The 14423-nt window shown below is 38.8% G+C and overlaps 1 protein-coding gene across 2 annotated transcripts; it reads left to right on the forward strand.

Moving 5' to 3' along the window:
- The first annotated feature begins 9625 nt into the window (after positions 1-9625).
- Positions 9626-14086, forward strand: tor1 (torsin family 1). Of its 2 annotated transcripts, none has more exons than XM_004549863.3 (5): positions 9626-10023; positions 11540-11805; positions 11896-12071; positions 12404-12531; positions 12612-14086. In XM_004549863.3, exons 1-5 carry the CDS (start codon positions 9825-9827, stop codon positions 12854-12856), a joined length of 1014 nt encoding a protein of 337 aa, XP_004549920.1. In that variant the 5' UTR covers positions 9626-9824; the 3' UTR covers positions 12857-14086. The 2 variants fall into 2 exon arrangements, with proteins under 2 accessions (XP_004549920.1, XP_004549921.1); XM_004549864.5 differs by lacking the exon at positions 9626-10023 and adding an exon at positions 10275-10587.
- Positions 14087-14423: the final 337 nt, after the last annotated feature.

Genomic DNA, 14423 nt, shown 5'->3' on the forward strand with positions numbered 1-14423 from the left:
GTTTTCATAGACAGGATTTGTGTTTTCTATTTTCAAGAAGACACAAAAAGGTTGCAGCACAGTTTTGTAGCAATCTGTCAAGTAGATTTTTAATTTAAAGCAAGACTGTAAACCTTCCAGTGGCACTGAAGGAAGAGTCAGGAGCTCAGATCAGTTTGATTTATGATCTGGGCAAAATCTCACGATATACCACCCAGTAGCTGTATGTATATTTCAGCCTGCATCAAAGCTGTAGAATCACTGACTTGTCAGCCTAACAGTGTCATCACCAGAGACATGCCACCAGCATAAGTAACATAAAAATATTTCTGATGCTTCAAATATGTTTCCCACTGATGATAAACTTGAACATGGAAAAGGCTTCTTTGGTTAGGTGTACTCGCCAGTTCCCTTCTGTCGTAGCTTGTATAGAACAGCTGATGGAACAGGTGGGTGTAAAAACTAACCTCTTGCTTGTTTGTTTCTCACCACCACCCACCGTTGCTGCCTCAGTTCATTTATTTTCACTTTCCTCGTTTCATCCCTCACCTGCTCCGTGTGTGACAAGTTGTTTGCGAGCTTGTTTTACAGCTGGGAGTCACACATGGCAGCGATAGATTTCACTACTATTTCTGATCCGGTAGGACTTTGATGTTATTCAGTAGTACTGCAAGTTCTTACGTAAACAAGTGGAGATGACACACTCTGTATTGTGAGGAGATCGGTTGTGTACAGATTCTGCTCCGGCCGTTGTTGGACACCTGTTTGAATAGTGTGATCCAACAATTCAGTCTGTGTTTGTTTAGCTATTAGACCTGAAGGACGCTGACTCATTTACACACCAAAGCAAGCATAACTGAATAGACCAGTTACTCTGAAGGTGAAAACAGTCTTTTTGTTCTCAGCTGCCCTCTTGAAGCTCTGAGTTAAGTTTGTATATATGAGCCTAAAGCTCCCAGAAGACTAGATTCATTAAAAGCAAATACATTTATCTGCTTTATCGTTCCTTGTCACATACTGTAGCGCTGAAACTTGCCATTGTTTATGTTTTATATGCTTCCAATGTCGTTCCTTGTGTTTTTCTAAGATGGTTATAGCGAAATGATTTATTCGGGCATTTAAAAAAATAACAGCACCACCGTTCAGCTCCAGTGCTTCTGCAGATGTTAATGGAGTGAATTGATTGAACCCAGTTTTTAGAGCTGTGTACATCCTGGGATTCAAAGTGAGTAATTTTCTTCCTGTGTGTGATTTTTTTTTTTTTTTTTTTTTTTTTTTTAAATGAAGGTATGTAATGACCCTTAAATTGAGTTAGAAAGTTACATTTATTTCTTTCATTCTTAGTTTTGTTTCTCGTTGGTTTTCTCTTTGGTCGTTCCCATACACAGTTTACAGGTTTGTTTTAAAACGGTACTAAATTGATGCATGTAGCTCTCCATTCAACCAAGTATGTTTACATTTTTATCAGCTTATTAGTTCCTGGCAGGTTATCGGGCTCGTTTTCTACATTTGGTCTGTTGTAATCAGCTCCACTGATTACATCTATCCACAGAGGACCTTTCAACATGACACGGCCACATGTTTTTCACTATACTACACTTTACAAAGTAAGATAAACAAACAAACAAAAACAAAACTATGTGGGTCGATGTAGATAAGATATATTTTATTTACCCATATTTTGTAATTTTAAAAAGAGCCTAGCAGAGGAGTACTATAGCTCAATATAATAGAAGACAGTATGATAGAAGGTAACAACTACTGTGAAATTGATGTACAAAATAAAGTAAAACAAGTAGAAATATAAATAAAAGAAACCACATCCACATTACAAGGAGCTGCTCAGCCATGGAAACCGATGCCTTATAAAGCATACAAAATGCATTGTTTAAAATATTTCACCTTTAGAACGATCCATTTATTTAAATTGTTTATTTTCCTTCTGCAGAGTCGCTTGTAATTTAGATTTTACACACGTTTTTTTCATCGCTAAGTGACTTTCCATGCACAGCATCAGATAAATGCGTTCATTTGATTTTGCTGTTATTCATTAAAGCAAACAACCTTTTGTTCAGATTGTGTACCTCAATTCTTTTGTTCTCTATTACGGCAAAATGCAAACCATTTTTGTATGCATTTCGTTTTGTGTTGTCTTACTGGCTGATTTGTAAGTCTGAGCAACTAGCTATGCAAAATAAAAAAATTAAAAATGTAATATGTTATATAAATACAGACTCCTTCAAATAAATCTTTTGGTTACGTTTTTGATTGCTTAATTGACGGCCTTATTTGACGTTTGGTATTTGCATGAAGAAAAGAAAACACTAAAATGGACTGTTGTGTTGGACTGTTGGACTGTTGTGTTATAAAATGCATTTATGCTTTATGTGTGTAAGGTGTTTATTTTACACATATCAAAAATAAAACTAAGAAAGACATTTGGTGGTTTTACTGTTAAATTACATTAGCAAAGACTAACTAGCTCTTCCATCACTCCCTTTCCTTGATCTGAGAGTCCGGGTGCCAGGATCGTTCACCACCTGAAAGAGGAAGGCTGAGGCGGATGTTGGATATGAAATCACTTCCTGCTCGGGGTCTGAATATAGTCGTGATTCGGTAAAGAGAGGATGTTTACATATTGGGCTGCTGGCCTGACACAATAGGAACAGCTCAGAGCATCTTTGTGGCATGACGGCAAGCATTGTTGTGCAGAAATGTTCTTTCTCTCTCAGTCTCAGAGTAAAGTTCCACTTAGTCCTTATTGTCCTGCTGCATGCTGGGATATGTGTGTTCCTATTTTGCTAGGAAAAATGTAGCTTTCTGGAGGCTGATGCCTCAGAGGATGAACATTGCCTTTCACTATTTCTGTTTATCTACTTGTTGTGCGCCATGTTTGTCAGAATTTTTCCTTGAGGGTCGACTGTGAGAGGTTTTTGCTTATCTTTAGTGATGTTCGTATCTACGCCAGGATGAAGCTAATTTCGGTTTATCGTGAAATAATTATTCATTCATTGCAGCTTGAAAATATTTGCAAGCCAACAGAAAACCCAGCTCACTCCTGCAGGGATCCAGAGAATAATGTCACACATATGGTGCAGTAGTACAAGCCTGAGAGCAGGTGTTCCATGTTATCTGTGGAGAATTGACTCTGCTCTCCTGGCTCATTCACGTTTCTCTGTGAGCTGCTCAGTTTATATATGAACATGAAATGTGGACGGAAGAAGACACACACAGACACAGTTGGTTTGAGTTTGAGTGTTTTGGGTGATTTTTTTTCCCATATTTTAATGTATCGAGGAAAGCAAAACAAGACCCCAGCAGGTGACTGCCATACATCACAGCACCAAGGCAAGAGATGTAATCTATAATAACAGTGATGTTAGCATCAGCAAAGGAAGATGTCATGTTAGGTCATTTGATGTTTGCTTTTTTTAAATTTTTATTTCTTTTTTTTTTAATTTTTAACTATGTTGTCTGAACCTCTGAAAACATTACAATGTCAAATCTTAAGTAGGTCGACCACTGAAACCAGTGGTTTTAACTGTTAAAAAACCCTCAATCCAATTACTCTCTTTCATTTAGTCTACTTGCTAAAAATGTTCATATTTCATAATTCATTCTTAAAACTGATAATAAAGTGCACTTTCAGTAATGCTTAAGTTTTTCACATTAAGGAAATCTAATGTCATTACTGCCGTAAATCACCAAAACTATCTTTTCAAACCATCTTTTCATGTATTTCACATTAGTGTGGACCACTGTGAAGTAAAAGACAAAAAACAAACAGGAGATCCTCGGTTATTTAATGTTTTATCTATCGACAAAGGAGGACATTTTCTGTAATGTCTGTCTCTGTAGGTTGTAAAGTGATGATGACTCAAACTCTTTTGGCAACCAATCTCGTGATGCAATCTATTCTTAAAGATTTAAACGTTACACTTCCTGCTGTAAAATGCACTCACTAATCACCTAATGCTAGCCTGGCTGTGGAGGCCTGTCATGTTCAAGAAAACAGTTTGAGATGATTTGAGCTTTTTGATATAGTGTGTTAGCCTGCTGGAAGGACCCATCAGAAGATGGGTACTCCGTGGTCATAAAGGGATACAAAAACACTACTGATTAATTGTAGTGTTTAAACAGTTTCCAGCTTGTACTAGAGGGCCGGAAATGTGTCATAAGAATATCCCCCCATATCATTATGGTATTAGTTTAGCAGGATGGAGCCATGCTTTCATGTTGTTTATGCCAAATTCTCACCGTACTGTCCAAATGTTAAAGCAGAAAGTAGTTGATCAGTAGTAGCTCATCAGACCAGGCAACATTTTTCCATTCTTCTAGTGGCTCAAGAGTTGGGAGTTCGCCTTGTAATCGGAAGGTTGCCGGTTCGAGCCCCGGCTCCGACAGTCTCGATCGTTGTGTCCTTGGGCAAAACACTTTACCCGTTGTGGTCAGAGGGCCCGGTGGTGCCAGTGTCCGGCAGCCTCGCCTCTGCCATTACGCCCCAGGGTGGCTGTGGCTACAATGTAGCTTGCCATCACCAGTGTGTGAATGGGTGGATGACTGGATATGTAAAGCACTTTGGGGTCCTTAGGGACTAGTAAAGCGCTATACAAATACAGGCCATTTAGTGCTCATCTTCTGTTAGTCTTTGAGAGTTGTAGCCTCAGTTTAAGCTAACGGTTTGACAGTTTGGTGTTTGACATCCTTGGCATATACTGTGAATACTGTCTGTCAACTTTTAAAAATCCAGTTTTATCCCTTGCAATACACCCATCAAATCTGATGCAATTTTTATTCTTAGCATTCTGATCATAACATAAAACGCAAGTATCTACGATCTGTGCACAGAGTTTGTGTGGCTTAGATTTTTGACTTTTGGCTTATTCTACACTGTTTGCCCATTTTACTTACCAAATTCATCACTGTGTTAAAACTAAATTCAGCTCCCTAAGTAAGGATTAATCGTATTCTTCTAAATTTATTTATTATTTTTGAGATCAGGGTGGATAATCTCAATTTATTTTAAGAGCAAGCAGTGCCATTAATCTTTCCAATAGTAGTGAGTAGAGGTCAGGATCAAGGTATTTGTGCCGGTCCAGGAAAAAGCAGCAAACCCTGCAACAGCACACTAGGAATGAGGAATGTTTAGCCTGTAGAGGGAGCTGTAATCTACACAAACTCTCACATACAAGTCTCCAGATAAGCATGTAGCTGATCATTGGTGAGCTGCCTGTCCTGCAGCACCACCATCAGGTGGAAGAAACTGCAAAGAGGCAGTCTGCACTCTTTTCAGCATATCATCGATCAGTTTTGTGGAAATTATTTGAAAGAGATGTTTTAATAAATGCTTTGGCATCACCAGCAATACAAAATACAATCCTTCTGAGGATTTTACTTACAATTTAGCCAAAAAGCATGTTCATTAAATTGCATTTTTCCTTGATTAATCAGCAAAAACAGATGATGTTGCTTAGCTCTGAGCTCTCATGTAGAACACATTGGCAATCAAAATGTGTAACACAGACTTTTAAAATAAACTGTTCTACTTTTGAGTGGATTTATTCCAGTGTCTGATTATCATGATGCAATAAATGCGGCTCTAAGTGCCCACTACACGTGACTCATTTTTTTGGTATTGCAGATCCCATGTCTATTTTTGTTTCCCCTTCTGTTTCTCTTCTAGTTTCCATTATCACACACTGCAACATGAAAGCGGTGAACCCCTCGTGGTGGCGGTAAGCCTGATTTTCTCACTGTTCACTTCACAAGAATTTGCTTTCAGCCGGGTTCGATTCTTTAAGTTCAGCCACAGCTATCGCTGTGAGGGGGGTTAAGGCGAGGGTTAGATGAGGTGAAAAGAGAGGGGAGTGGGGGGTCAGTGTGAGGTTGCAGTAGTGCTATTTACAGTGGGATTAGAGGTTGACCCGTCTCCTCTGTTCTTCCCTCTGAAGCTCTGATGCTTTGGGGGACAGAACAACAGCACCCATGAGAAACTGGTGGGAATAAAAGAGGAGAAAGGACTTCTAATCTGTTACTAACTGGTAACAGCAAAGTTATTTTAAAACTAGTCATATATTTTTACTCTGCAAAGTTATTCTTTCTCACTTGATGGCTGTTGAGAAGGTGCCCGATTTGTCAAGCGCTGGAGTCAGTGAGGGGAAATCCTGTAGCACAGCAAACATAATGAATACAGTCATAGTTAAAGAAGCCCTATCTAAACTTGGTAAAGTGCTCTCAACCCACCTCCACCAAGGCCAGTGTGCTATTACTTTTAAAAGCATCTTAATCTAAATAGATTTGTTCAATGGAAGTAGCACAGGTTAACCTCTGGTTAATTTAGCTTGTTTAGCAATTGTTGCAGTATTAGGAGCACATTTATATCAATTTATGAAAGGCAGCCCTCTCACAGTTGACTACCTTGAAGGACGTTTGCAGCTGATCTGCAGAATCAGGGAACTCTTAGTGTTTCCTGTCAAGTTAATTGATAAAAACAAGGAAAGCAGCACAAATATATCGTTGTTACATGTTAATTTTCCAGCTGTTGTGCTGGTAAACACAAATGATCTATCCACCATAAATCCCACGTGTGGTCCAACTAGACCCCACAGTGGAGCTAGTCCTGGTTTTGCTGGTTAGTTTAACTTTTTGGGATAATTATATCATTTCTTTCTATTTTTGCCTATGCATGCACATCCCACAGTGGATTTTAAGTCATATTTTAAAATTTGTCTTAAACCAGTAAATAATTTTAGATTCAAAGGGTTTTACAGAGGTATTGCATTTACTGTTTGGGAGTTCCACTCGAAATGACGTAACTGCAGAGCTGCTTGACAGGCAGCTTCAAGGCCACGCAGGGTCTGTTTTCTCAATATTTCATCACAAGCAGATAACAGATCTGGAGAAAGATGTGGAGGTGAATCCAATTGTCAAACTGGAGGCTATCGTTCTGCTTATTTATTTATTTTTTCATCTGTTCATTATTATAAATACCCTTAATCAGTTATGTTTGCACATCTGAAAGCTGCAATAACAATAACGATTGTTAATATACCAGCAGAGTAAAAACATATTGTGACCATTTTAAAATTAAGCTGCAAAAAATGATCCCGGTTACACTCTTCCCAATCAGGCCTTGCACTAGTTGTCTTAACGTGCTAAAAAAAAGTTTATGTCAAGCTGAGGCAGGAGGCGACCTTATAGGACATGAAATTTACATTATCTGCACATTATTTAAGCAGGTAAAATCACATCACATAGTCATCACAATGCAGAAATACCAAGAATGGAATAGTGGCAAATATATGTTAGAATATATGTTTATATGATAGGAAAAAAACCCAGTAATGGTGGAAAATAGCTAGTTCACTCATGAATTTCACTTTATGTTATGACATCTAGACACATTTTTGAGACATTTAAAGATGATAAAATGGTTAGGGCTAGGAAGCACCCTAACTGTGGTCTATCTTTAGCAAGATTTGAATTCATAATTTAAGCCCATAAACATGTCCTTCTTTGCTTTGTGATTTGAGGAAACACAACATCAGGAGAAGGAAACTAAACTGACTGCTTGGAAGACGAAAAGACTGACAGGGAAGGACAGATGAAAGTATGCAGAACAGGGGCACAGTTTCATGATACGTTGTTGATTTGACCAAGTCAAAGCAGTGATGCCTCACACTGGTTTAGGATAAACTTTGAAATGGATATTTACACAGAGTGAAAGTTGCTTATATAAACTTTTATTAAAATGGATCTGGAAACCCATCTTTTAACATTTAATGTGAAGACGTGGCATCAAATTCCTTATCTTTCTGTAGTTCACTGCTCTTCCTGCTCCCAGAATAGCTAACAAGCCAATCTAAACATCTATTTAAGCAACATAATTTATATAGATAGAATCATTATTTACAGCAGAAAAAAATACTTAACTTTATTGAACATTGTCTTTCTCTCCCAGGTCCTTGTTAATAAATTATTTAATATTTATTCTATTTTGAGTGTTAATTTCTTGAAGGAAGAATATGTTGGTTTAAAAGACCCATTTCCTACTTAAAAGGAGTAGAACTGGCAACAATTCTTACTGATGAACTAACCCTAGACAGAGATGTAATTGAAGATGTAATTGATTGTCTTACCATTATTTGGGCTTTTATTTGAAATATGATCAGTTTATTTTAATGAAAAGGCCAGATAGGTTTAAATTTGTTGTAATTAGACCATTACATAGTCAACCTTTGTTTGATTCAGATGCCTTAGATGGTCATAGACCAATTTCTCACCTTTTTTTAATTGCAAAAATTCACGAGTTGTTTTGAAACAGCTTTGCGATCACATCAATGGTTTATTTGAAGACTTCCAGCCACAGTTTAACATTCTAATTACACGACTGCCTTAACACTACATTAAATTGATTAATAGACTCAACTGGCCTATCTCAAATTCTAAATGAGCCCACCCATCATCTTAATCACACTCTCAGTCTTGTCATGACACATGGTAGAGAAATGGAAATCCTTCCTTTGTCTAAGAATTTCTTAATAACCTATTATCAGACTTTTCTGAAAACTGTGTGAGATGCTTCTAGTTCATCCAAAACACCACAGCCAGAGCGCTACCCATGACTATCCAGACACTCTTTTTTTATAAGATTGTATTTAAAACTTTCTTTTTCCATAAAGTTTTTAGTCAGGGTAGATTAGGTGACCCCTCCTTTAGTTATGTCAGATGCTGTTAAACTGTCTTCTCTCTCCTATAGTTTGTTTTTTTATTTCTATGCTCTTCTTTTTCTCCTGCCAGTCTGATCACCACGGTAGTGTGCAGATACTACCATGGTGATCAGACTGGCACTGGAGTGCAGATAGATGCTGAGTGCTCAGCTCTTTGAGGATCAGGATCAAAAAGACATCAGACCACCTTCTTCCTTAGGTCCACCTGAGGCCTTTGTTTCATTATAGCAGAACCAGAGCTGTCATATTTATACAATTAAAAATAAATATCAGTGCAAAGATTGTTGTATTGTTTCTTTTTTATTTATGTAAAATGTTATATTACGTATACATGAATAGCTTACAATTCATTTTGTAAGTGCCAGAATTAGTAAAAAAAAAAGAAAAAAAAAAGAGTTTGGATGTTAAATAGATGTTTTACTGGACAAATGGCTCCGTCAGAAGTTCAGTGAATTTTGCAATAATTTTGAATGGTCTTTCAAAACTGTCATATCCTGATTTAGTCTGCAGCTGAGGTCAGTGATTTTCCTCCATAACTGTTATGCTGTGGGAAATGTTTGTGTTTGGCAATGCTCTCCACCAAAAGACCAGCTTCACAATACACAAGACAACAAAACAATATATAGTATATATAAAATATGGCGGCCTCTCCTTGGTACCAAAACTATCCTGATTTTTGACAAGTCCAATGTGACCTGGGGATATTTGGCTTACTGTAACATATTGTAAATAAAGACCTAATGTGAAACCATGGAGGAGCTTTATGAGCACAATTCCAAAGACCACATAGTGTGGAAGAATATTGTAAAACACAAATATTTAAAATTAAAAAAAAAAAAGAAAAAAAGAAAGAAAAAAAAAACAAAAGGAGTGCACGTCCCTGCAGGAGTCACTGACTGCAACATCCGGACCTGGGAGAGGCAGACGTCACGCGCGAATTGTCAATCCTGCCGAAAATAGATAAGGAGAAGAAGACGCAACCTCACCTTTGGACCCATGACAACCGCAGCGCCACCTTCGCCAGCTGACTGTATCGAGTTCACTCACTCCGCTCACAGGCTCCCTGCTTTTGTTTTTTTCCTACTCTGTTTTATGAAGCGGTGACATTTGTGAGAAATGAAGCCGAGTACGCGGCACATTCTGCTGCTGTGGATGCTGGTGTGCTCCGGCACGACGCAGGCGATAGAGCCCATTAGCACCACCATAGCTGTCGGCATGGCTGCGGCTCTCACCGGGATTTTAGCTAGGTATCAGAACATTTTTTACTATTTCCACGAGTGCTGCCGACCAGAGTGGATTTCTTTCAACAAGACAGGTAGCATACCCACCAAACAGCCCTGAACCTATTCTGAACTGCACACAAACAACACCCCAACTGTCGCTAACTGCCGCTTTAACGTTAGCTGAGCGGGGGATGTGCTACATGATAAGCTAGCGATACGACTAGTTTATTGGTATAAACATGTATAGTGCTTTTCTCTTCTTTTCTTGTCTTTTTGCATCTTTAAACTTGATAAACATTTTTTTGCCTGCTGAGCGTAGAGCGACGCATTTGTCACGTGTTCGTGACGAATAAGGAAGTTCTGCGTTGTAGAGCAAGAAGCTAGTTGGTTTACATGTTTAGCGCGGTATCACCGTGGTGCTATGACTATTTTGCCACAGAAAACGACTCATATCCGAAATTAGTTAGTTTTAACGATGAGAGCGAGACACGTATATGTTCTTTTGCATATTTTTTTGACTGTCGGCGTGCTAGTTAAAGCATTTGATCCGATCACAACAACAGTGGTTATCGGTATAGGCGCGACTCTAGGGCGGACTATCTACAATTACTTTCGCGAAAGCTGCGATTCCAAATGGATCGCCTTCAATGCGACAGGTGAGCAGGTGCCCCGTGCAGTGTAAACATAATAGCTCTGTGCACATGGTTTGTTTGACCTCGATTAAAAGTGCAGGCAGCTGTAACGTTAATTAGTTACGTTATCGTACGGCGCCGACGTTACAGTGCTATCGGTGTGGCTTATTTTAACCCTCGAAACTGAAAGCTAACTATCAGAGTAAAAGACTTTTAGATCACCTTTCAGCAGTGAACATTATGTAGACCCATCGGGTAACCTGATCTAAGCCAAAGACCGCCACTGCTGCCTCTTTAAATGTGAAAGGACTGAAGGAGCTCACTGTAGATGTGTATGAATGTTTACATTAACTTTTTATCAGCCTGTAAAATGATGGAAATGTTTGCTTATGTTTGACACCACTGTTCTAGGTAGTCTTAACTGCTCATCTCGTCTCCGTGCAGTGTATGATTAAGAGGGTGTTCTAAATGAAGTTCTTCTAAAAGGCACGATGTTAGCCATTTTTTATCCTCCAAGCTGGTCAGCTTGAGGATCTGGGAGCAGCTTAAAGTACTTTGGTCACATGAACCATAAACCTAGTTGCAGCTGGAGTTTGATTCAGATCTTTTATGGCCATAATACAAATTTAATTATCCATCCGCCTTCACAGATTATCCAATGGAGAATTGGAGGTTACCCAAGCTGTCAGTGCACTTAATTAAAAAATTTTAAAGTATTTATTCAAATTTTTATCCATTCTATTTTTTAACCATTTGATCAGTTACTCTTTCTTGCACACAAAGTTTGTACTGTCCTGTCAGGTACTTGTTGATATATCTTTCCACTAACTACATGAACATATGAACTTATAAATGGTTTATGATAATGAAGAAGGTGAGACTTTTAGCAGCCCTACTGCTGTGGCTAAGGAATGCAAGAAAATAGTTTTAGACTCATACATTTAGCCGTTAATTCCTTTGACATTCTGCTGTGTAGGTCTCCGAAATGACCTGGATACCAAACTCTTTGGGCAGCACATCGCTTCACGCATCCTCTTAAAAGCTGTGAGTGGATTCATGAGCAATGAGAACCCGAAGAAGCCCCTGGTGCTCTCCCTGCACGGATGGACGGGCACAGGGAAGAACTTTGTCAGTAAGCTGATTGCTGAAAACATTTACAAGGAGGGAATGGACAGCAGCTTCGTTCATGTGTTCACATCCACACTTCACTTTCCACATCAAAGTCAAAGTGCATGCTATAAGGTACGGAGAGCCACGCATTTAGCTTTTGATTGAAACCCAGTGGTCTTGCTCTGTTTGGTCCGATTTATTCTGCTGCCTCTCTCTCCTCAGTCTCAGTTACAGCAGTGGATCAAAGGCAACGTCACAAACTGCGAACGCTCCATGTTCATTTTTGACGAGATGGATAAGATGCATCCCGGCTTGATCGACAGCATCAAGCCCTACCTGGACTACTATGTCAAGCTGGACGGAGTTTCTTACCGCAAATCAATCTTCATCTTTCTCAGGTGAAAAGCTGAATGCATTTCCACAGGACTAAGTCACTTTAAGCAGGTTCTGTATCTGTGTGGGTGTTGCACAGTGCATGTGAACAGCAATGCTCCTACTCCTCAAAAACACATTTGGAAAGAGGTTTCTGAGATGGTAATGGCTAATGGGCTCTTATTGTTGTTATTAAATCAACTGAATATGAGCAGTGCTGTCCACAAAAAAAAAATCCCTAGCAGTATAAGGAGTGTGCTATACTTATTCTCAACAATGAAGTAAATAAAGGTATAAAGGCTGTGAGTGATAACAGACAGTTGAACGCTAAATCTTATGTTTCTAATCTTTGTCATAGCAATGCTGGAGGGGAGAGCATTATACAGACGGCGTTAGATTTTTGGAAACAAGGGCGAGATCGAGAAGAGATTGAGCTCAAAGACCTGGAAACATCGCTCTCTCTGTCAGTGTTCAACAACAACCAAAGTGAGTGTAAACGACACTAATATTTCTGCCTTTATCCTTTATAAATGAGTAACTGCTCCACATGGAAATCTTTGTTCCAGGTGGCTTTTATCGTACGAATTTGATAGACAAGAACCTGGTGGACTTCTTCGTCCCTTTCTTGCCTCTGGAGTACCGACACGTCGTCCAGTGCGCCATGGCCGAGATGAAAGCCAGAGACATCAAGCCAAACCAGGACGTGGCAGACATGGTGGCCAGAGATTTAGTGTATTTCCCCAAATCGGAGAGGGTTTTCTCTGTGAAAGGCTGCAAGACGATAGAGAGCAAGCTGGACTACTACACATAATGTCAGCATCTGATGGATGCCGGGCTTGGTCACTATGTGCACTTTTTTTTCCCCTGAGGAAAACACTCAGCCAAAAGACTAAAGAGCTGACTCAAGAGGTCTTTGTGACGGTTTCTGTGTCTGGCCTTGTGGTCATGGAGATTATATCAGGAGGCCTTCTGTAGTGTTACATGTCACTCGCACTGAATGAAGGGCTGATGAAGAGCGCAGTGCCAGCTGAATGAAACATTAATAAGAATGAAATACTTTCCATTGCAACTGATCAAGGAGCTTGATGTCTGCTTTTATGTCGCAAGAATCTCAAAGAGAGATTTTCCTGAGAGAGCTTCTTGGTTATTAAGGGTGTCCTTCAGTCAGTGAAACTGTCACTGTGGTGCATTTGTTTTTATGAATGTGTAATGCATCCATATAGATTACTGGAAAACACCTGCCTTACTACTTAATTTTAAATTCTTTTTAGTACTTTTAAAGTTAGGTTTGTTTTTGTTTTTTTACCCACTGGTCCACTGTACATGTAATTAAGTCAAGGGAGGACTTTGTAGGTGAGATCATCACAGTGAAGCTGTTATAGAAAAGGATTACTGTGCAGTCCAAAAAGTAATGACGCAGAATAGTTTTACATGTGTCATATTAAAATTAACATTTGCAAAACATGTGTGCTACTGTTAATGTCTTAAATTAGCTTCATGTGATTCATTGCAAATATATTATATATGATAATATATTATGAATGTTTGTAATGCATGAATATAATCTCACTTGAAAGGACACCACAGACTTCTCTTTTTTTTTTTTTCTTTTTTTCATCACTGGAGCTGCAATTGGGCCCTGCGTAAACTCAGGATTTTTATTACTATTGTTTTGGGTTTTTTTGATAATTCAAAAATGTGGTTGTATGTGACTGGTTATCTTATTTTGATTTAAAGAAAGTAAAAAATGATTCCCCTCATGGCACAATACTGTCTGGGAAAGATGAAAGGAAGAGCATGAGAGCATACACTTGTGTTATCGTGACACTTTCCACAGGAGGAAATGATCTGCTAGTTCCCCCAAATCTGACACTTTATTGGGTTTTGAAAGCATTTCAAGGATCTTTTTCATATTCTGCACAGCTGTTTATGGCTTCCTCTCACTCTGAGATAATTGGTGCTTATGGAAACTTACCTTACCAAGCTTCTTGGCTGCAAACACCACCAGAGTAGCAATGCACAAATAAAATATCCAGTTTTCTTTGTGGGACTGTTTTGTTTTTCCACATTTGGTTAGAACATAGGCACATAGCAGGACACAGTGGTATACAGATTGTATAAGGAGTATCTGAAAGCCATGCGGAAACCAATTAAAATAGCTAAATGTTAATTGTTACAGTACTCGTTATTAAAAAAGAAAAAATGTTAGTGGTTAAGCCGTCTACTTGCAAGGTCTTTATGAAGTCGTCATTCCTTAATGAAAGTGGTTTGACTTTTTAAAGCAGGGGGTCTAAGCCATGAGTTGCATAATAATCAAACAACTTGCAAAACCTGACTGTGCAAAGTCTAAATGAGTGAACCTGTCTGAGTGAAGAGGA

This window comes from Maylandia zebra, linkage group LG7 (genome assembly GCF_041146795.1).
Source record: "Maylandia zebra isolate NMK-2024a linkage group LG7, Mzebra_GT3a, whole genome shotgun sequence".
Classification (NCBI taxonomy): Eukaryota; Metazoa; Chordata; class Actinopteri; order Cichliformes; family Cichlidae; genus Maylandia; species Maylandia zebra.